The 21483-nt window shown below is 41.2% G+C and overlaps 1 protein-coding gene across 1 annotated transcript; it reads right to left on the reverse strand.

Annotated features, from left to right (window-relative positions):
* Positions 1–11077: 11077 nt before the first annotated feature.
* Positions 11078–12370, reverse strand: LOC148049092 (proto-oncogene Mas-like). The gene has a single exon (XM_087703551.1). It carries the CDS (start codon positions 12368–12370, stop codon positions 11318–11320), a length of 1053 nt encoding a protein of 350 aa, XP_087559677.1. The 3' UTR covers positions 11078–11317.
* Between the last annotated feature and the right edge of the window lie 9113 nt (positions 12371–21483).

The raw sequence follows: 21483 nt of genomic DNA on the forward strand, positions 1-21483 counted from the left end.
CAAGTAACAGGAGCTCTCTCTGTTACGTGGCACTAGGGTTTCAAACCCCCGAACTGCCGACCTTTCTGATCGACAAGCTCAGAGTCTTAGCCACTGAGCCACCATGTCCCTATGCATTTGTTTGAGCACCAAACTATTGCGAAAGAAATGTGTAAACATGTTGTCACAACTTAGAAGAAGGCACAATACGTCAAAAAATACTTGACTGAAAAGCAGCCTGATCTGGATGTGACGTTCATTTCCTGCAGGAAAATTGGAAAGAAAATACAGGGCTGCTTTGCTTAATGTATAATCATTTCCTTCTGTACGTTCAGAGCTCTTTTCATTATTGTGAATTTTGTTAAAATACATAACCTTGGGGTACCCTAGACTAGAGGCAGGGTTGAAATTCAGCAGGTTCCGACAGATCCAGGAGAAGCGGGAGCGAAAATTTTGAGTAATTTGGAGAACCAGCGAATACCATATCTGACTGGCCCCAGAGTACAGTGGGAATGGGGATTTTGCAATATCCTTCCCCCAGGAGTGGGGAGGGAATGGGGATTTTGCAATATCCTTCCCCAGGAGCGGGAGGGAAGGGAGATTTTGCAGTCTCCTTCCCCCAGGAGTAAGGAGGGAATGGGGATTTTACAGTATCCTTCCTCTGGAGTGGGGAGGGAATGGAGATTTTGAAATATGCTTCCCCAGGAGTGGGGAGGGAATGGGGATTTTGCAGCATCTTTCCCCTGGAGTGGGGAGGGAATGGAGATTTTGCAGTATCCTACAACGTTACAATCTACATGTTAAATGTAATATATTGTATAGCAGTATACCTAGTAATATTTTCCCCATTTCTAATTTCTATCTCTATTTTCTAACTCTTAATCAAGCAGTTTCTTCTTTTGATGCTGTTGGTCTGGCTTTGAGTGGAAGATGATTTGGATGAGGGAAAATGTTGAAGAGTATTGAACTCCAAATGGATCTAAAAATTACACTGAAGTTATCATAAATGTGTTGCACTAAGAGGCGTGGGAAAGGAGAGAAATCACCATCATAGAAAAGCGGACAGACCACTATGGACATTACAGGAAATGTATCAGTCTAACATCAATGCCGGGGAAGATAATCGAAATGATAGTCAAAAACAGATCTACAAATCTCTAGAAAGAAATAAACTTATAACTAAAAGCCAGCATGGGTCTGTTAAAAACAAATTATACCATACTAATCTTATTTCATTCCTTGACAAAGTGGCTATATTAATAAACCAGCGAAATGCTGTGAAGGACATAGTATACCTAGATTTCAGTAAGGCATTTGACAAAGTAGACCACAACCTACTTCTCAGTAAGCTAGAACAGTGTTTTTCAACCACTGTGCCACGGCACAGTAGTGTGCCGTGACATAGTGTAAGGTGTGCCGTGGGAAAAACACTTTATATATAGTCAATATAGGCACAGAGTTAAATTTTTTAAACATTTTCTAATGGTGGTGTGCCTCGTGATTTTTTTCATGAAAAAAGTGTGCCTTTGCACAAAAAAGGTTGAAAAACACTGAGCTAGAAAAATGTGGGAAAGACAGCATCACCACCAGATGGTTTTATAACTGGCTGACTCATACTCAATGATATCTACATGGAGGGAAATAAGCAGTGGCGTACCACAAGGTTACTATATCTACATGGAGGGAAATAAGCAGTGGCGTACCACAAGGTTCTGTCTTAGGCACAGTGCTCTTCAACATCTTCGTAAATGAGTTAGATGAGGGAATAGAAGGGGAACTCATCAAAATTTCAGATGACACTAAGCTGGCAGGAATAGCCAACACCCCAGAAAGCAAGCTCAGGATCTAGAAAAAATTAGTAAGATCACATCTGGAATACTGTATCCAGTTTTAGTCACCACATTACAAAAAAGAAGTTGAGACTTTGGAAAAAGCTCAGAGAAGAGCAACTAAGATGATTAAAGACCTGGAGAATAAAACATATGAAGAACGGTTGCAGGATCTGGATATAGCTAGTCTAGAGAAAAGAAGGACTGGGGTGACATGATAAGAGTATTCCAGTTGTTGAGAGGTTGCCGCAAAGAAGAGGGGGTCAATTTATTTTCCAAAGCACCAGAAGGCAAGACAAACAATGCATGGAAACTAATTAAGGAGAGAAGCAACAAAGAATTAAGGAGAAACTTCCTAACAGTGAAGACAATTAATCAGTGGAACAGTTTGCCTACAGAAATAATGGGCGCTTCAACACTGGAGGTTTTTTTAAAGAAGGTCAGAGACTTGTCTCAAATTGTATCGGGTCTCCTGTTTGAACAGGGGGTTGAGCAGAGAGAACCCCCAAGGCCCCTTCCAGATCTATTCTAGTTGATTGAATGAACATCTACAGTATGTGCTCGCTAAAAACGGACAATGATTTTATGGCACATTATCTATCAATCAATCACAGAGATAAATTCCAGGTATGGGATGTGTACATAGAGCGCCTACCTTTTGATATCCAAATTCTACTGAGTTGTCCTATTTCAGAGTGTCCATCTGGCAGCAAAAGAAGTCCTCTCTTCGCCCAGGTTTCCAGCAAAGTGCAAAAACAGAGATGGTCTTGGCTCCAGAAGAGTGAGACTTCGATTCTTCAAGACAGTCCTTATAAAGCCATTAAATTCTGGACCAATAGTGTTCGGCTGAACTCCGCAATCATTCTTCGTATCCAAAAGTCGGGTTGCTTTCCTGTTTAAATTACACTTAATAGAAAATTAAATTTCCTGTTTAAATTACTTTTAATGGGTACATTTACAGAAGGAAAAGAAGCAAGAAAGGGGAAAATTGGATCTCTATTTTTTTATTTCTTCCCCGGGGATGTCAAACACTACAGAGCATCAAGGACACGAAAGAAACAATATCAATGAAGGAGAATATTTGCAACTCATGGTTGAAATAAGGAGCGTGGTGCTCTCTGAGCTGGCAGATGTTTCATTACCAAAATGAGGTAACATCTAGTTAGTAGCACTGATGATGTTACCTAGTTTGGGTAATGAAACATCTGCTAGAAAACCATCAAGCTAATATCCCCCCCAGAAAGAAAATAGTTTTCTATACAGTTGAAGCAATGAAAAAACTCAAAATACTCAATTCGGATGACACAAAATTAGGAGGTATTGAGGGGGCTGCCATTCTTAGCCCTTGAAGGCTCTCCAGACCAGGAAACAGGCCTGCAAGATTCTTGTCTTATTGCATATCTCCATTTCTAGTATTCTTTTTCATCCCTATTTCTCGTCTCTCAGTAATTCAGGGTGGTCACAGCCAGAGAGTTTTTCAATTCTGAGTATCTCAAATGCCTTACTGAAGTCCAAGTAAATTACATCCACAGCATTCCTCTGGTCCCCCAGTTTTTCCCTTTGTCAAAGAATGCAATAAGATTCGTCTGGCATAATCTGTTTTTGACAAACCCATGTTGGCTTTTGGTTATTACTTTGTTTGCTTCTACATGTTTGCTGATTTGTTGCTTGATTGTCTTTCCCAGAATCTTCCCTGGTATTGAGGTCAGGCTGCTATTTCTGTAGTTTCCTGGATCATATAGAAGGCTAGTGATGTCATGGCACAAACATTGAATTATGTGATTTGTGTGACTTAAACAACATTGTTTTGCATGATGACATCAAGATAATAAGAGTTGCCTGTCTTAATTTAGTTGGAATAGTGGGTGAAGGGAAATGATTGAAACAAACCAATGGAGTTGAGAAAAAACCGTGTTTTGTGTGTGTGTAAATGAAAGGGCTTAAGAAAGGGCTTAAGAAAAAAATGCTGGAAGAGAAATGAATTATAACTCTCAGGATATGAAGAGTGATTTCCATCACAGGCTTTAGAAAAGGACATATGGCCTGGATACTGTTGTTTTGGGTGCCCTGGGATCCCTCCCTCCCTCCCCTTAATGCTGCCTATTTTGGTATTTTCCTAGATCTTTTTATCAGATCAGTCAAAACTTAACAATTGCATTTATGGAAGACGCTGGACCTGGTTTCCACCTTCCTTCCTTATTTGTTCTTTTTTCTTTCTTTCCTTTTCATTCTTTCTTTCCTTTCTTTGTTCTTTCCTCCTTTCCCCCTTTTTCTTCTTTCCATTTTTCTTCTTTCCTTCCCTTTTCCTTTTCTCTTTTCCCTATCCTTTTCCCCTCCCCTCCTCCTTTCTATTCCCTTCCCTTCCCTTTGAGGGATGCCTCCAGGGAACTCCCTCCCCCTCCCAGGTCTTAGTTTCTTGTTACTGTCTGCTGCAACTTCCATCAGATCTGGTCTCTAACTGGTTCTTCCCAATGAGCACCTTTGCAAGCCCACCTGCATTGTCCATACCTGGGAATGACTCTTTCTCCCTCCCCCTGCTCCTCCGTTTACATTTGCTCAAAAGTCCTTTCAGTCCTCCTATAGCCCAACCAGATCTTTTATCAGATCAGTTAAAACTTAACAACTGCATTTATGGAAGACACTGAACCTGGTTTCCCCCTTACTTCCTTATTTGTTCTTTTTTCTTTCTTTCCCTTTCATTCTTTTTTTTCTTTTCTTCGTTCTTTCCTCGTTTTTCTTCTTTCCTCCTATTCCTTTATCTTCTTTCCATTTTTCTTCTTTCCTTCCCTTTTCCTTTTCTTCTTTCCCTAGCCTTTCCCCCTCCCCTTCTCCTTTCCCTATTTATTCCCTTCCCCCTGCGGGATGCCTCCAGGGAGCCCCCCTCCCCCTCCCAGGTCTTAGTTTCTTGTTACTGTCTGCCACAACTTCCATCAGATCTCGTCTCTAACTGGTTCTTCCCAATGAGCCCCTTTGCAAGCCCACCTGGATTGTCCATACTTGGGAATGACTCTTCCACTTTCTCCCTCTTCCTGCTCCTCCGTTTACTTTTGCGCAAAAATCCTTTCAGTCCCTCTATAGCCCAACCCATTGTGCAACTTCAGATAACAGTAAGTTGGCCAAGTCCTCTCAACAAGGAACTTCCTTTAAATGAGGCTGTTGATAGTCTGGAAAGTGAGCTCCATGGATGTATTTTTTGCAGGGGGGGGGGCAGGATAATGGCTAACAGTGTTGACACTAAACAAATTAACCACCTGAAATTTGCCCTCTCCCATTTGCTTAATGCACTTAAAAGTTCGGTTTTTTACTGACTAAACCACATTTCTTAAACTGTGGCTTAAGCCTCTCTGTGGTTCCCCACGACCTGCCCCTCCCAGGCTCCAGATCTAGAATATTATCCCAAAGAGCATTCAAACGTTATTGATTCCAAGTTTCAGCTTGATGACCCAAGTTCTCTACGTGGTGCACAACAAAACTTTTTTTAAACTGTACAATAAAAGCAAGAAAGTGCAACATGAAGCTGCCATGTGAACTAGGCAGCTTCCAAGAGAGCCATTCCAAATTAAATTAAAGTCAAAGTGGATTCAGAAAGCCCAGAAAATATTTATTTATATATATTATATATTTATGTAATGCGTTGCAAAGATGTGAAGTTTGTACAAACAAAATAATTTTTTTTAAAAAAAGCCCAGGAAAATAGAAAAATCTTCACCTGGAGACGAGAAGACGCAAAGGGGAGACTTTCTGGGGAGGAAACTCCATTAAGAGGGAAAAGTTCTTTCTAGAAGAAGAAAAAAGCGCCCAAGGGGAAAGGAAGAAAAAAAGAACAGGAACGTAAATTCTTCTTTTTAAAACCTCCGTTGGGGCGACCGGCGTCCGTCCTCTGCGGTGGGAAAACTCAGCCAGGCTTTGACGAGGCCGTTCCATTCCTTCCCCCGCACAAGAACCGTCCCAGATACGGAAACGGGGGTGGATGATGGTCATTGCTCTTCAGAATCCAGAGTTTCTCCACCTTGAACATCTGGCCTCCGTCTCGTTAGCGCAGCTGCCTGGCGATCCTGAAGGCGGGGCGCTCCGGAGCCAGAGACCCTCCAAACCTCTCCTCCAGAAGGGCGTCTTCCAAAGCCCCTCCGGGAAGGTGCTCCGTTCATTGCCAGCCGGAAAGCGCCGCTTCCAAAGCATCTTTCCAAGGCGGCCGTCCGGATTTCCCCCGCGACGGCGGCCCAGCTGCAGCCGAGGACGCTTCCTCGCCCAAGTGGCGCAAGAAGGACCGGAGCTGGTTTATAAGGCAGAGCAGGAAGCTCGGCCTCCCTTTGCCTCCAAGCAATAGTCAGCTTCCACGACCGCGTCCTTTGCACGCCTGGGGAGACCCAGCCTTTCTCCTGCCCGCCAGGCTTCCGCTCCTGAACCCTGGAAAGGCAGCTTTGACTCCGCCCGGACGGTCTGCAAAAGGGGAAGCGCTTTGCCTGCCGCGGAATCCCGGCTCCTGCGTTCCCACGACACGTGGCGTCACGGACTAGCCCCTTCTCTCTCACCTCCGTCCGTTGCAATCCTCAGTCTTGGCCGCGGAGGCGGCTGAAGCACCTGGGCGAAGGGAGGGGGAGTTCTGTGCAAGGGTCTCGTGAGAATGCCGCCCAGGGTTGGACTTCCCGGCCGGGTTCCGCAGAGACCGAGCTCTGCTTCGGGCGAGGTTGGAAGAGCTGGAGGTTTTAAAGGCTGGAAGCTGCCGTGGGCTGGGATGGAGCCCGTCGAGGCTTCTCGGCGATGGCGCAAAGCAAGGAGTGCGGTTGTGTCACTGAACCACGTGCGGCTCTCGGTGTTGTCTGAGCTCGGTGGTTTTCTTGCAGACCTTTCGTTACCCAGACTAAGTAACGTCATCAGTGCCAGTGAGGATGGGGTTGGCTCTCAGTTTGTACCCTAATTCCTTGCCCAGAATGTAAACTGAGAGCAAACCCCATTCCCCCACCCCAGCACTGATGACGTCACCTAGATCTTCTCTGTGTCATGTAATGTATGCAGGCATATGCATCATTTTGTATTTATTTATTTTGTCCTGTTTATGTAGTGTATACTGGAGGTGGTGACCCTTTGAGAGTTGTATGCAATGAAATTTCATTTTAATGTATGCTGATTCCTATACATTCAAAGTGACAATAAAGTTATTCTCTTCTCTTCTGCATTCCATTCCATATTCTATTCTATTCTATTCTGCATTCTTTTCCATTCCATATTCTGTTCTATTCTATCTGCATTCCATTCCATATTCTGTTCTATTCTATCTGCATTCCATTCCATTCCATATTCTGTTCTATTCTATCTGCATTCCATTCCATTCCATATTCTGTTCTATTCTATTCTATTCTGCATTCCATTCCATATTATATTCTATTCTGTTCTATTCTATTCTATTCTGCATTCCATTCCATATTCTGCTCTATTCTGTTCTATTCTATTCTATTCTGCATTCCATTCCATATTCTGTTCTATTCTGCATTCCATTCCATATTGTATTCTATTCTATTCTGCATTCCATTCCATTCCATATTCTGTTCTGTTCTATTCTGCATTCCATTCCATGTTCTACTCTACTCTACTCTATTCTGCATTCCATTTTATATGCTATGCTATCCTATCCTAATAATGAAATGTCTGCAAGGAAAGCAACCCAGCTCAGAGACCCCCAAGGGACCCACCCATTTCAACCCTGAGCTACTCATATTCTCCTTTATTGAACCACATGCCTTGGTTCTTCTAATTATGTTTTAAAAAAGGAAGTCAAACTTGCAATGCTCCCTCTAGGGGGAGAAAAATAAATGAAAGCCAAGAATGAGGATTGCAAGGTTTATTTTGCTTTGTTTAGTCTTTGGACATCAAGGTTTTACTTAATCCCGTGCCAATCTTTGCCTTTGACGGGATGCCACAAAGAGGAAGGAGTCAAGTTATTCTCCAAAGCACGAGAGGGCAGGACAAGAAGTAATGGATGGAAAGTAATCAAGGAGAGAAGCACACTAGAACTAAGGAGAAATTTCCTGACAGTGAGGACAATTCATCAGTTTACCTCCAGAGGTTGTGGATGCCCTGACACTGGACGTTTTTAAGAAGAGATTGGACAACTATTGGTCTGAAATGGGATAGGATTTCTTGCCTGAGCAGGGGGCTGGACTAGAAGACCTCAATGGACTCTTCCAACTCTGTTATTCTTTTATTTGAATGTACCAATTTCGTAAGACATTATGAAAGATGATTTGGGTTGTCTAGAGCCGAGGTGGCGCAGTGGTTAAATGCAGCACTGCAGGCTACTGCTAGATCAGCAGTTCAGCGGTTCAAATCTCACCGGCTCAGGGTTGACTCAGTCTTCCATCCTTCCGAGGTGGGTAAAATGAGGACCCAGATTGTTGGGGGCAATATGCTGACTCTCTGTAAACTGCTTAGAGAGGGCTGAAAGCCCTATGAAGCGGTATATAAGTTTACTGCTAAGTCTACTGCTATAGGTTATTCTCAGGCTACTTGAAATCCCCCTCCCCCTACTGTCTCCTGCTGATATTTTGGGCTTGTTTAGGGAGCAGGGAGTTTCCAGATTGTGTAGTTTTTCCTCTTACACAACATCGTATTCCCCATCACCATCACATGATCACAGAGTTGTTGGCAGAGCCGGATGGTTGAGGATCAGGCATAAATGCCAGACATTTAGCACCATTGTAACTTCAAATGGTCGCTAAATGAATGGCCATAGGTTGAGGACTACCTACAATTCTAAGCCATGATTTCATGCGCAGCATGGGGAAGAAGGACAGAGGTCATTATTCATGGGTTTAAAAGCCAGCATCCCTCTAAATACCACTTGCATTAAGAGAAGGCTACATTGCCAGATAAAGTAACCAACTGTAGAATCAAAACACTAAACCAAGATGAGTCTTGGTTTAATCCAGCAGGGCTGGTCAGACCCTTTTGTGAGGGCACCAAGCTTACTTAGGATCGCTTTATCTATCCCAAAAGTAGTGCTGTCTCTTTAGGCTTATTGGATTCACCTGGAGTTGCACCCCAACTTTGGAGAAATTTGTGGACATCTGTGTACTCTTTTTAAATATAAGTTTATTTATAGTTTTTTCTTTGACATACATAAGTGCTTAAGTGAACAGTGTGTTGCCTGAATCAATTTACTTTTTACACAATACTAATAACAACATTAATTCTATTCAGGGATACATGGTAATGTTCTTTGAACTTCTAACATTTACGTCTACATAGCAAGTGTAATATATTATATAGCAGTATATATAGTCTTATTTCTCCCCACTTCTAATTTCTACCCTATTTTCTATCTCTTAGTAAAGCAAATCCCATATTCTGTATTCTGTATCTATCCGTCATCTCTTGCCATTTTTAGCATTTCAACTCTTATTGACTATTTGAGAAATCTCCCATGCCCCTCCTTTGTGATCTTGTTTTTCCTTACATCACTCATATTTGATCTCAATATTTCATCTGCCTCTACATCTACCTCTCACTGTTGAATCTCCAGCACTCCCACCAATGACTCTTCCATCACTTCTTGGAGCTCTTTGTCCTCTTCTATATTTTGATCTCTTCACTGTTTCCAAGGTGGCCCTACGCACCCCATGGCCCATATGTGGCCTGCAGGTCTTGAGTTTGACACTCAGCTTTAGAGTAATTTGTGGACGTCTGTGTATTCTCAATATAACTTTTTTCTTGTTAGTTGCACAGTTGTGTCCGATCCATTGCAACCCCTTGGACAATGTTCTTCCAGGCCTTCCTGTCCTTTACCATCCTCTGGAGTCCCTTTAAGCTTTTGCTTTAAGATGCTGCTTTCATGACTCCATCCAACCACCTCATTCTCTGTCGTCCCCTTCTTCTTTTGGTCTTCATCTTTCCCAGCATTAGGCTCTTGTCTAGTGAGTCCTTCCTTCTCATTAGGTGGCCAAAGTACTTGAGTTTCATCTTCAGGATCTGGCCTTCTAAAGAGCAGTCAGAGTTGATCTCCTCTAGGACTGACCCCTTTGATTGCCTTGCAGTTGAAGAGACTCGCAGAAGTCTTCTCTACCACCATAGTTCAAAGGTCTCAATTCAATTGGTGCTCAGCCTTCCTTATGGTCCAACTTTCACAGCCATCCATTGCAACTGGGAAAACCATAGTCTTGACTATACACACTTTTGTTGGCAGGGTGATGCTTCTGCTTTTTAGTATGCTGCCTAGATTTGCCAAGAGCAATCATCTTTTAATTTCTTGGCTTCAATATATCAGCAATGCTGATGAAAATGTAACTCAGTTTCACTCTCAAGTGCATGGATGGTTTGGTCTAAAATGGTCTAGACCCAAACAATAACTGGATTGCAACCTCCTTTCAAATGAAAGTGGTTTATACATTACTAAATACACACACTGACAAAGATGCTAGATTTAAAAAGAGTGACTTTGTGTCACAATGCAGCCACCAGGAACTCCTAACGGAAACTTAATTTGGTCATAGGAACAATCCATTAATAAATTTTTAAAATAAATGTTTATTCAACATTTTTCCAACGTTAAAATCATAGTTACACTCTTGCAGCTTTCCATCAGGAGTTTGTGTCTGCATGCATAATTCGTGTGAATCCTATACACTTTGTCTAATTCATTTTCCACTTCTGGATTGTTTTTTTTTTTCAGGGGTTCAGCCAAGAGTTCTGCCATTAATTTTGGAAGTTCTTCCTCCTTACTTTCAACTATATTTTCGAATTGAAGATAAAATGTTGTTTTGTCCATCTCTAAATTTATTATGGCTTTTTCCAATTCTTTATTTACTGCCATCATTCTACTTTCTATTTTAGTTAATCTTTTTCCTGTTTGTTCCATTCTGGCTTCTACTATTTTTATTTTTTGTTTATTTTGTGTCCATTAATAAATTATCTAGCTATAGCCCAAGAGAAACAGGGAGATGATCTTCTTAGGTAGAACCTCCATGGAGTACACATTGATCCATGTTGGAGCCCAGACAACAACTGAGAGTGGGGAGGACTGCCAAGCAGATTATAGGAAGCTCACTTCATGTTATTCAGGATACTGCATATGAGCACTATGTGCTTAGAGCTCAAAGCATTGTGAGAGACCCCCGACAACCACTTTATAGTGTGTTTCTGTTGCTCCTCTATGGGGAGGGGGGAGCTTTCAAAATACTTATAGCAGGACTACTGTGGTAGATTCTGTAACAGCTTTGTTCCTTATAGCATTTATTTGTAAACTTGCAGGATTCTATTTTTGGCATGTATATGTATACATCTGAACTGGACTCTGTTGTTCCTCTGTGCCATATATTATATGTAGGTATTGGCATATCGTTATTATTTTATTTTTCATATTACACTTTCAAAACTCTATATATAGCAGTATTTTTCTGTTTACATTGGTTTTTTATTAACTATTTTGTTTTGCAGATTGCATCAATTTTGTTTGTTCTCAATGGATCCAGATATTATTTAAGGTTTAGAAAATGAATAAACCGTGTTGTGAGTCTTCACAACTGGTCTTCCTCCATAGTGTTTGGGTCTTCTGGACTGTCCTGCTCTTCCTTGAAGACTCTTTGCAGAGCCACCTTCAATGATGTTCTGGGCTTATCCTTTCCCGTCTTCGTCCTTCCCATTAAGAAATAAAGGAGTGGGTTGATACTGCTGCTGAGAGCCGTACAACCTATCCCAACAGTCATGAGGATGGGATTATAGGAACTAAAATATTCAATGACATAAAAGACATTCATTGGGAAGGAAAGTAGGAGGAAGAAAAGGAGAGCCAGCAGGATGGTAGTGAGAAGTTTCCTTTGATTGCGTTGCGATTTAGACCTCACACGAATCCCGAGGGTCACAGTAGACACAACCATGAGAGGTGGACAAAGTAAACCATTCACAATCATCTGGTAAAGAAAACGTGAACTTCCAAAGCTGTTGGTCTGATACAGAATGAAGTGCACCGTAGAGAGCAGGAAGGAGAGGATCCAGATGAGGCCACAAACAAGGGGAGACAGATGTGGTGGACGATGGCAGCGATGCCAGATAGGGAAAAGGACAGCCACACACCTGTCCAGGCTGATGGCCGTCAGCAAAAACTGGCTGGCAGAATAGGTGAAGAAAAATAACTCAAAAAATAAGAAGAAAAAGGTTCTGACAATGTATGTTCGTTGAACCAGAGATAACACCGCCACAAAGATTTCTGAAATAATGAGGGATACAGCCACCCCAAAATCAGCAATGGAGAGATTCAGGATGAAAGTGGTGAAAGGATTCCTCTTAATGCGATGGGCTAGGAGGTAAATTGTTCTTCCATTTCCCACCAGGCCTAATATGCAGATAATGACAATGAAACCATTAGAAAGGTTTCGTGTTAAGTTGTTGTGCAGTTGCTCATAAGGGTAAGGATAAATTTCTGCTATTCTGCCAATACTGGAACCAATTTTAGGGTCACTCACATCAGGTTTAGGAATATTCCTACTGATTTCTTCCAGCTGATCTATCCTGATAATGAAAAGATACCAAAGGAGAATCAGTCCTTCTAACAGAAATGTATATACATGCATGCACACATAGACACACACACACAGTTTTTTTAAAAAAACTTACATCAATATTTTTTTTCAGTCTTGGGAGTATCCATATGAGTCAATATAAAAGGAAAAAAGAATAACATCCCATAGTTGTATACTATAGGCCCATGATGATGAACCTATGGTAGGCGTGCCCAAAGTTGCACATGGAGCCATGTCACCTGGCACATGTTCCTCTTCTGGGTTTCTGGGGTGCGTGCATGCACAATGATCAGCTGGCTTTTGTGTGTATGGCAGTGCCAGAAACTGAAAGAGCCGGACTTCCATTTTCCTGCAGAAGTTTGCATGCTGGACAGTTGATAGTCAGGTGCTCATGCACTCCAGAAACTGAAACACTATATGGCCGGCATGCATGCATATGCCAGAAACTGGAAGTTCATTTTTGGGCATGTACATGCGCCTTCAGCAGCTCCTCTTCCAGATTGTGGCCCGGATGAGCGCATACGCTTCGTTTCTGGCACTCGGTGCTCAAAAGGTTTGCCATCACTGCTGTAGGCCATCTAACCAAGCAGAAGAAATAGATGCACTATTGCCAAAAGTTTTGCGAAAAGTTAAGAAATGTGTGTAAAGAACATACCACAGGAGTAGTGATGAATTTTAATTACCTAGACATTAACTTGGAGACAAAACAGGGGTGAAATTCAGCAGGTTCTGACAGGTTCTGGAGAACCGGTTGTGGAAAGTTTGACTAGTTTTGAAAACCGGCAAATACCACCTCTGGCTGGCCCCAGAGTGGGGTGGGAACGGAGATTTTGCAATATCCTTCCCCTGGAGTGGGGAGGGAATGGAGATTTTGCAGTATCCTTCCCCTGGAGTGGGGTGGGAATGGAGATTTTCAAATATCCTTCCCCTGGAGTGGGGAGGGAATGGAGATTTTGCAGTATCCTTCACCTGCCATGCCCACCAAGACATGCCGACAGAACCAGTAGTAAAAAAATTTGAATTTCACCACTGCCCTGCATTGAACACAAAAATCATCATTGGCTTTCTTAGGACTCTGAAGTAGCTAGACATCCTCCCCCCCCCCAATGTGGATTAAGAGCAAGCTGAGTTGGGCAGCTTCCTTCATCCACAAGAGGTTTCCTTACCAGCAGCTGCAATGGGCAGAGAAACAATTTTCCCTTTAGAGTGTTATGAAACAATTGGAAAATTACCTCCATTCCTGCAAAGAAAATATTTTATATTGTAATATTCTTACCCAAGAGAGAATTCTGGCCATATGTGAAAGACTTCAGGATGTCCACCAGCATCATCTAAGGAAGAAATTAAAGTAAATAAATTAAAGTAAATAAAGATTGGGATGCCGCAAGGGAGAAAAAAAATGCTAATATGTTTTAGAAAGTTCCTCCACACAAATTTGTGTCTTTCTGAATGGGAATCTCTGTATGCATAAATCAAATAATCCCCAATGGATTTCCCCCCCCCCCCGTGGTTGCTCAGATAGTATTAGCCAATAATCATTCCCTGTGGCTCTGTCTAAATTGCCCCAGAATATTTAATCTGATAATCAACTTAGCGATACTCATTTGAAGAAGAAACCATTTCCCCCAATCTCGTTTTTGCATCATTTTCAGAAATGCATCTGGGCCTCCAATCACATTTTTTTCCTTAAAGTTCTCTTAAAGTACATGGAGATTGACTTCATCTCTCATGTCCTCTGTAGGACAATTCTGGACGATCCTAGAGGAAATGGCAGGTATCAGTGTGTTCGCATTCTTACATTACCCATGAAAGCTATGTTATGAAAAATTCCCTCGGGAAACACTTTGTGAATGCACCAGAGGTGGTATTCAGCCTGTTCTGTCAGGTTCTGGAGAACCGGTAGTGGAAATTTTGAGTAGTTCAGAGAACTGGCAAATAGGCTGGCCCCGCCCCTGCTGCCTCCCAGCTGATCTTCTTTTGTTGCCCTGAACAGGAGAATAGAGCTGGAAAGCAGTTTGTGGGGTGGGGAGGGAATGGGGATTTTGCAGTATCCTTCCCCTGTCATGCCCACAAAGCCATGTCCACAGAACTAGAATCCCACCACTGGAATGCACCCTTTGTGAATATCTTCAATATGCCAACACAACTCCTAGCCTCAGGGGTTGATGGATCTTATGATTTAGTAATAGAGTTATACTTTTGGAATAAACTCACAAAGCACTATTAATCCCTTGAGGTTTTCATTATCAGTTGTATTCACAAAGGCAAAGACATTGTATATAATATAGTTTTCATGCTTTTCATACCTTTTGACTTATTAAATTTTTGCTCCATTGTGCAAAATGTGTTGTTTGGTGCTAAGAAAGGTTCAATTCATTGGTTAGTTGGACAACCTGGGACCCTGCAATTTAAGTGGAAATATAATTAATAAAAGAAAGTAAACTTGTGCATACTTCTGATTGTCAAAATGGTGTGTTCTTGGGAAATTCAATTCAATGGAAGGCAGGTTGTTAGCCATTGTTTTTTCTGCAGTTCTAATTATCCATTGAAATCTGTCTCTGTCTTGCTGGGTTTCAGAGCCAAACCAGACAGTTATAGAGGTGCAGATCACAGACTCAATGATTCCTGTGTACAAGAGAATCAGCAGCTCTTTGGGCAGTTTGAACTTTCTGAGTTGGCACAGAAAGAACATTCTTTGTTGAGCTTTTTTGATGACTTTTGTGATGTTAGGTGACCATTTTAAGTGTGGAGATATGATAGAACGTAGAAACTTGAAGGGCTCTCCTGTTGACACTTTATTGTTTAGTATTGTAAGAGGTGATAGGATAGGAGGGTTTCTGCCAAAATCTAACACCATTTTTACCATTTTGAGTCTATTTAGTTCAAGATTGTTCACAAGGCTACTGTGTTTCCCCGAAAATACGACATGTCCTGCTAATAAGCCCAGGCCTGGTTTTTGAGCAGGGTGTAAATATACACCCTCCCCCAAATATAAGCCCTAGTGAAACGGTGCCATGACCAGTGCAGGAGGAAGCCCTTCCCTTCCCCGGTCACCTCAGTGATTCTCAGCTCCTTAATCGGATCAATTGAGCCGATCCGGCTGCAATTTAAAAAACTGCATATTTGTGGGTGCTGCTCAGGGTGTGGCCTCCAGTAAATTCCTCTGGCAGAATGCAGGGGAGAAAACGAAGGCAAAAGGTAAGTGAAAGAATCTCCAACAAACAAAAAGGAGAACAACATTTGGTAGGAGAGAAGATAATTATTGACAAAATTCTGCTCTCAGTGACCTGAACAGTGTATGTCCTGTCTTCCCAAGGTTCTAGGTAGCTATCATTTAATTAAAACCTATTAGACTAATCCACACTACAATAAAGTAAGACATAAAACAAAATAATAAAATAAAGTGAAGAAGACAGTGAAACAATAGCCATCTATAACACCATAGAAGCAACCTTAAAATCGTCACTATAGAAGGTCTCAAAAGTAAGGCCATATTTTTGCAATTATTTTTGGAATGATATGAGTCATTTACTTGGGCCGAATGTAGGGGAGAAAGAGCAGGGAAAAGGTAAACAACAGAAACCCAAATTAAAACAAGAGAAAGAAAGAGAATATGATTTGATAGGACAGAAGACAATGATTGCAATATCTCTTTGAGCTGAAAAATCTAACCAAGCAGTGCGGTGGCACAAGGCATGATATATCCAGAGAATCTTTTCTGGTTCTCCAGAATAAAATGAGGAGCTTAGAGTCTGGCCATGGATGGGGGGGGGGGGGGGGAGTCAATAGAAGAGAACCAGAAAAGGACATTATCACAAATTTTTTGACAAACATTTGAAATGATTGACCCTGTGCTTATAATTTAGTCGTACAAAATGTAAGTGCTTTAAGGTCCCCTATAGTGGATGCATCAGAAATCCCCACACTGCCTCCAAACGGAACTCCATTTCTGAGACTTTTCCTGAACTGGCAAAGAGCCATTTTCATAGAACAGATACCTTGAAGAACCTTGTTTTTGCTAAGGACATACCTGGTGATGATGTGCAAGAATTCTTGGTGACCATCAACAAATCCCTTTGAGAATCCAAGGTGGTCCAGAAAGGATGTTAGATGTTACTATGTTATAATCTACCTGTTAATTGTAATATATTGTATAGCAGTATACCTAGTAATATTTTCCCCATTTCTAATTTCTATCTCTGTTTTCTAACTCTTAATCAAGCAGTTTCTTTTTTTGATGCTGTTGGTCTGGCTTTGAGTGGAAGATGATTGGGATTAGTGAAAATGTTGAAGAGTATTGAACTCCAAATGGATCTAAAAATTACACTGAAGTTATCATAAATGTGTTGCACTAAGAGGCGTGGGAAAGGAGGGAAATCACCATCATTAAAAAGCGGACAGACCATTATGGACATTACAGGAAATGAATCAGTCTAACATCAATGCCGGGGAGGATAATGGAAATGATAGTCAAAAACAGATCTACAAATCTCTAGAAAGAAAGAAACTTATAACTAAAAGCCAGTATGGGTCTGTTAAAAACAAATTATACCATACCAATCTTATTTCATTCCTTGGCAAAGTGGCTATATTAATAAACCAGCAAAATGCTGTGGAGGACATAGTATACCTAGATTTCAGTAAGGCATTTGAGAAAGTAGACCACAACCTACTTCTCGGTAAGCTAGCAAAATGTGGGACAGACAGCATCACCACCAGATGGTTTTGTAACTGGCTGACTCATACTCAATGATATCTACATTGAGGGAAATAAGCAGTGGCGTACCACAAGGTTCTGTCTTAGGCACAGTACTCTTCAACATCTTCGTAAATGAGTTAGATGAGGGAATGGAAGGGGAACTCATCAAAATTTCAGATGACACTAAGCTGGCAGGAATAGCCAACACCCCAGAGGGGAAGTTCAGGATCGAGAAGGATCTTGACAGGCTTGAAGAATGGATCCTATTGAACAAAATGAAATTGAATGTAGAGAAAAGCAATGTTTTACACTTAGGCATTAAAAACAAAAGGTACAACTACAGATTAGGTGAGACCTGGCTGCAAAACAGTAACTGTGAGAGGGACCTTGGAGTGCTAATGGATGACCACTTAAATATGAGACAGCAATGGGCGGCCACCCCCAAAAAAGCTAAGACAATCCTTGGTTGTATAAACAGAGGCACAGAATCACAATCATGAAAAGTATTAGTACCACTTTATGAAACTTTAGTAAGATCACATCTGGAATACTGTATCCAGTTTTGGTCACCACATTACAAAAAAAGAAGTTGAGACTTTGGAAAAAGCTCGGAGAAGAGCAACTAAGATGATTAAAGACCTGGAGAATAAAACATATGAAGAACGGTTGCAGGATCTGGATATAGCTAGTCTAGAGAAAAGAAGGACTGGGGTGACATGATAAGAGTATTCCAGTTTTTGAGAGGTTACCGCAAAGAAGAGGTGGTCAATTTATTTTCCAAAGCACCAGAAGGCAAGACAAACAATGCATGGAAACTAATTAAGGAGAGAAGCAACAAAGAATTAAGGAGAAACTTCCTAACAGTGAAGACAATTAATCAGTGGAACAGTTTGCCTACAGAAATAATGGGCGCTTCATCACTGGAGGTTTTTGTAAAGAAGCGACTGGTCAGAGACTTGTCTCAAATTGTATCGGGTCTCCAGTTTGAGCAGGGGGTTGAGCAGAGAAAGCCCCCAAGGCCCCTTCCAGATCTATTCTAGTTGATTGAATGAACATCTACAGTATGTGCTCGCTAAAAACGGACAATGATTTTATGGCACATTATCAATCAATCACAGAGATAAATTCCAGGTATGGGATGTGTACATAGAGCGCCTACCTTTTGATATCCAAATTCTACTGAGTTGTCTTATTTCAGAGTGTCCATCTGGCAGCAAAAGAAGTCCTCTCTTCACCCAGGTTTCCAGCAAAGTGCAAAAACAGAGATGGTCTTGGCTCAAGAAGAGTGAGACATCAATTCTTCAAGACAGTCATTATAAAGCCATTAAATTCTGGACCAATAGTGTTTGAACTCCGCAATCACTCTTCGCATCCAAAAGTCGTGTTGCTTCCTGTTTAAATTACACTTAATAGAAAAATAAATTTCCTGTTTAAATTACTTTTAATGGGTTCATTCACAGAAGGAAAAGAAGCAAGAAAGGGGAAAATTGGATCTCCGTTTTTTATTTCCTCCCCAGGGATGTCAAACACTACAGAGCATCAAGGACACGAAAGAAACAATAATATCAATAAAGGAGAATATTTGCAGGGTTGAAATAAGGAGTCCGTGGTGCTCTCTGAGCTGGCAGATTTTTCATTACCAAAATGAGGTAGCATCTAGTTAGTAGCACTGATGATATTACCTAGTTTGGGTAATGAAACATCTGCTAGAAAACCATCAAGCTCAGAGAGCACTAATAACCCTCCTCCCCCAAAGGAAAATAGTTTTCTATACAGTTCAAGCAATGAAAAAACTCAAAATACTGAATTCAGATGACCCAATATTAGGAGGCATTGAGGGGGCTTCCATTGTTAGCCCTTGAAGGCTCTCCAGACAAGGAAACAGACCTGCAAGATTCTTGTCTTATAGCATATCTCCATTTCTAGTATTCTTTTTCATCCCCACTTCTCGTCTCTCAGTGATTCAGGGTGATCATAGCCAGAGAGTTTTTCAATTCTGAATCTCTCTCTCAAGGACATCTCTTTCTACAGCAGTGTGCTAGCTTGGTGTCGTCTACAAGTTTGATGAGTTCCCCATTTATTCCCTCATCCAAATCATTGATGAAGATGTTGAAGAGAATTGGGTCTAAAACTGCATACTTCCCTCCATGTAGATACAGTTCCATTGAGGACTGCACAGTGACTGTGGTGGGTCAGCCAGTTACAAATCCATCTTATGGTGATGCGGTCTAACCCACATTTTTCAAACAGTTGGTTGATCTACCTTATCAAATGTCTTTGTCCAAGTAAATTATACCCACAGCATATACCCACAGCATTCCTCTGGTCCACTAATTTGGTCCCTTTGTCAAAGAATGCAATAAGATTCGTCTGGCATAATCTGTTTTTGACAAACCCATATTGGCTTTTGGTTATTACTTTGTTTCTTTCTAGATGTTTGCTGATTTGCTGCTATATTATCTTTCCCAAAATCTTCCCTGGTATTGAGGTCAGGCTGCTATGTCTGTAGTTTCCTGGATCATATAGAAAGCTAGTGATGTCATGGCGCAAACATAGAATTATGTGATTTGTGTGACTTAAACAACATTGTTTTGTATGATGACATCAAGATGTGTTTATAGTTGCCTGTCTTAATTTAGTTGGAATAGTGGGTGAAGGGAAATGATTGAAAGAAACCAATGGAGTTGAGAAAAAACCGTGTTTTGTGTGTGTGTAAATGAAAGGGCTTAAGAAAAAAATGCCGGAAGAGAAATGAATTATAACTCTCAGGATATGAAGAGTGATTTCCATCACAGGGTTTAGAAAAGGACATATAGCAATAGCAGTTAGACTTATACACCGCTCTCTAAGCGGTTTGCAGAGTCAGCATATTGCCCCCAACAACAATCTGGATCCTTATTTTACCCACCTCGGAAGGATGGAAGGCTGAGTCAACCCTGAGCCATTGAGATTTGAACAGCCGAGCTGCTGAACTGCAGTGAATCGAAGTAGCTTGCAGTGTTGCATTTAACCACTGTGCCACTTCAGCTCTTACATATGGCCTGGATATTGTTGTTTTGGGTGCCCTGTGATCCCTCCCACTCTCCCTCCCTCCCCTTAATGCTGCCTATTCTGGTATTTTCCCAGATCTTTTTATCAGATCAGTTAAAACTTAACCAATGTATTTATGGAAGACACTGAACCTGGTTTCCCCCTAATTTCCTTATTTGTTCTTTTTTCTTTCCTTCTCTTTCCTTCTTTCCCCCCCCCTATCTTCGTTTCTTTTCTTTCCTCATTTTTCTTCTTTCCTCCTATTCCCCTTTATCTTCTTTCCATTTTTCTTCTTTCCTTCCCTTTTCCTTTTCTTCTTTACCTAGCCTTTCCCCCTCCCCTTCTCCTTTCCCTATTTATTCCCTTCTCCCTGCGGGATGCCTCCAGGGAGCCCCCCTCCCCCTCCCAGATCTTAGTTTCTTGTTACTGTCTGCCGCAACTTCCATCAGATTTCGTCTCTAACTTGTTCTTCCCAATGAGCCCCTTTGAGTAAAAGAGGAACTTACTTGACATTTTGCTATAAACCAGGAATAAGAAAGTAGTTCTAAAATTCTGTGGAAAGGAGAAGTTGAAAAACTGAATCGTAACTTGGAAGAAGAAAACAAGAAATAACAAATTGAAAATCAATCTATCTTGTTCCCCCTTCCAAATTATGATTCACTTTAAATACTTGCTTTACCTGTAGAAACACTTTTATTTTTCTGGTTCAGAGCAAAATGTAAAGCAAGTTCCTCCTTTCTGTTCCCTTTGTTGGATAAATTCCGCTTTTCAACACGGCTAGATGATTACAAACAAAGACATCTCATTTTCTGGATGTCTTTGGCTTCTCAAAGAGACCTGTTGACTTACACCAGGGATTCTTCCACATTATCACCAGGTACGGTAAGGTTGAATATTCATTATGATATCTGCTATATGAAAAGAACTCATTCTCAGTTCAGGATGAGTCTCAGAAACTTTCTAGATTGTGATTATTTGAGAGCATGATTTCTTAGAAAAGTATTCATCAAAAATGACACCACAGAAGGAAACAAAATCAGATAAATATATGGGTGGGGGAGATAAACCATTTCAGGGTGTACTTCTTGAACACTGAAAGTCCTAACCAACATAACCAACCACCTTATCGTCATGCCAAACTGCCTGCCATAGAAACACTAATCGACCCAACTAAGTTCTCATATCTGTTTAGAGATTGTGAGGAGATTTCTGATGCATCCAGTATATTGTGTCTTAGAGTGTTTACATCTTCTACCACTAAATTATAAGCAGAGGGACAATCTGTAGGCTTCATCAAGAGTCCAACATCCCTTATCAAGTCCTAATGTGTAATGACCCACAATTCTGCTCTTGCTGTTCTAGGCAGGTGTGGCTATTTGTCAAGAAAATCCTTTTCTCTGAAATTTGCCACAGAGTTTGTGAATAGAATAGAATA

Source organism: Thamnophis sirtalis, unplaced genomic scaffold, assembly GCF_051295495.1.
Source record: "Thamnophis sirtalis isolate CommonGarterSnake01/CBP01778 unplaced genomic scaffold, rThaSir2_p1.2 scaffold_2, whole genome shotgun sequence".
NCBI lineage: Eukaryota > Metazoa > Chordata > Lepidosauria > Squamata > Natricidae > Thamnophis > Thamnophis sirtalis.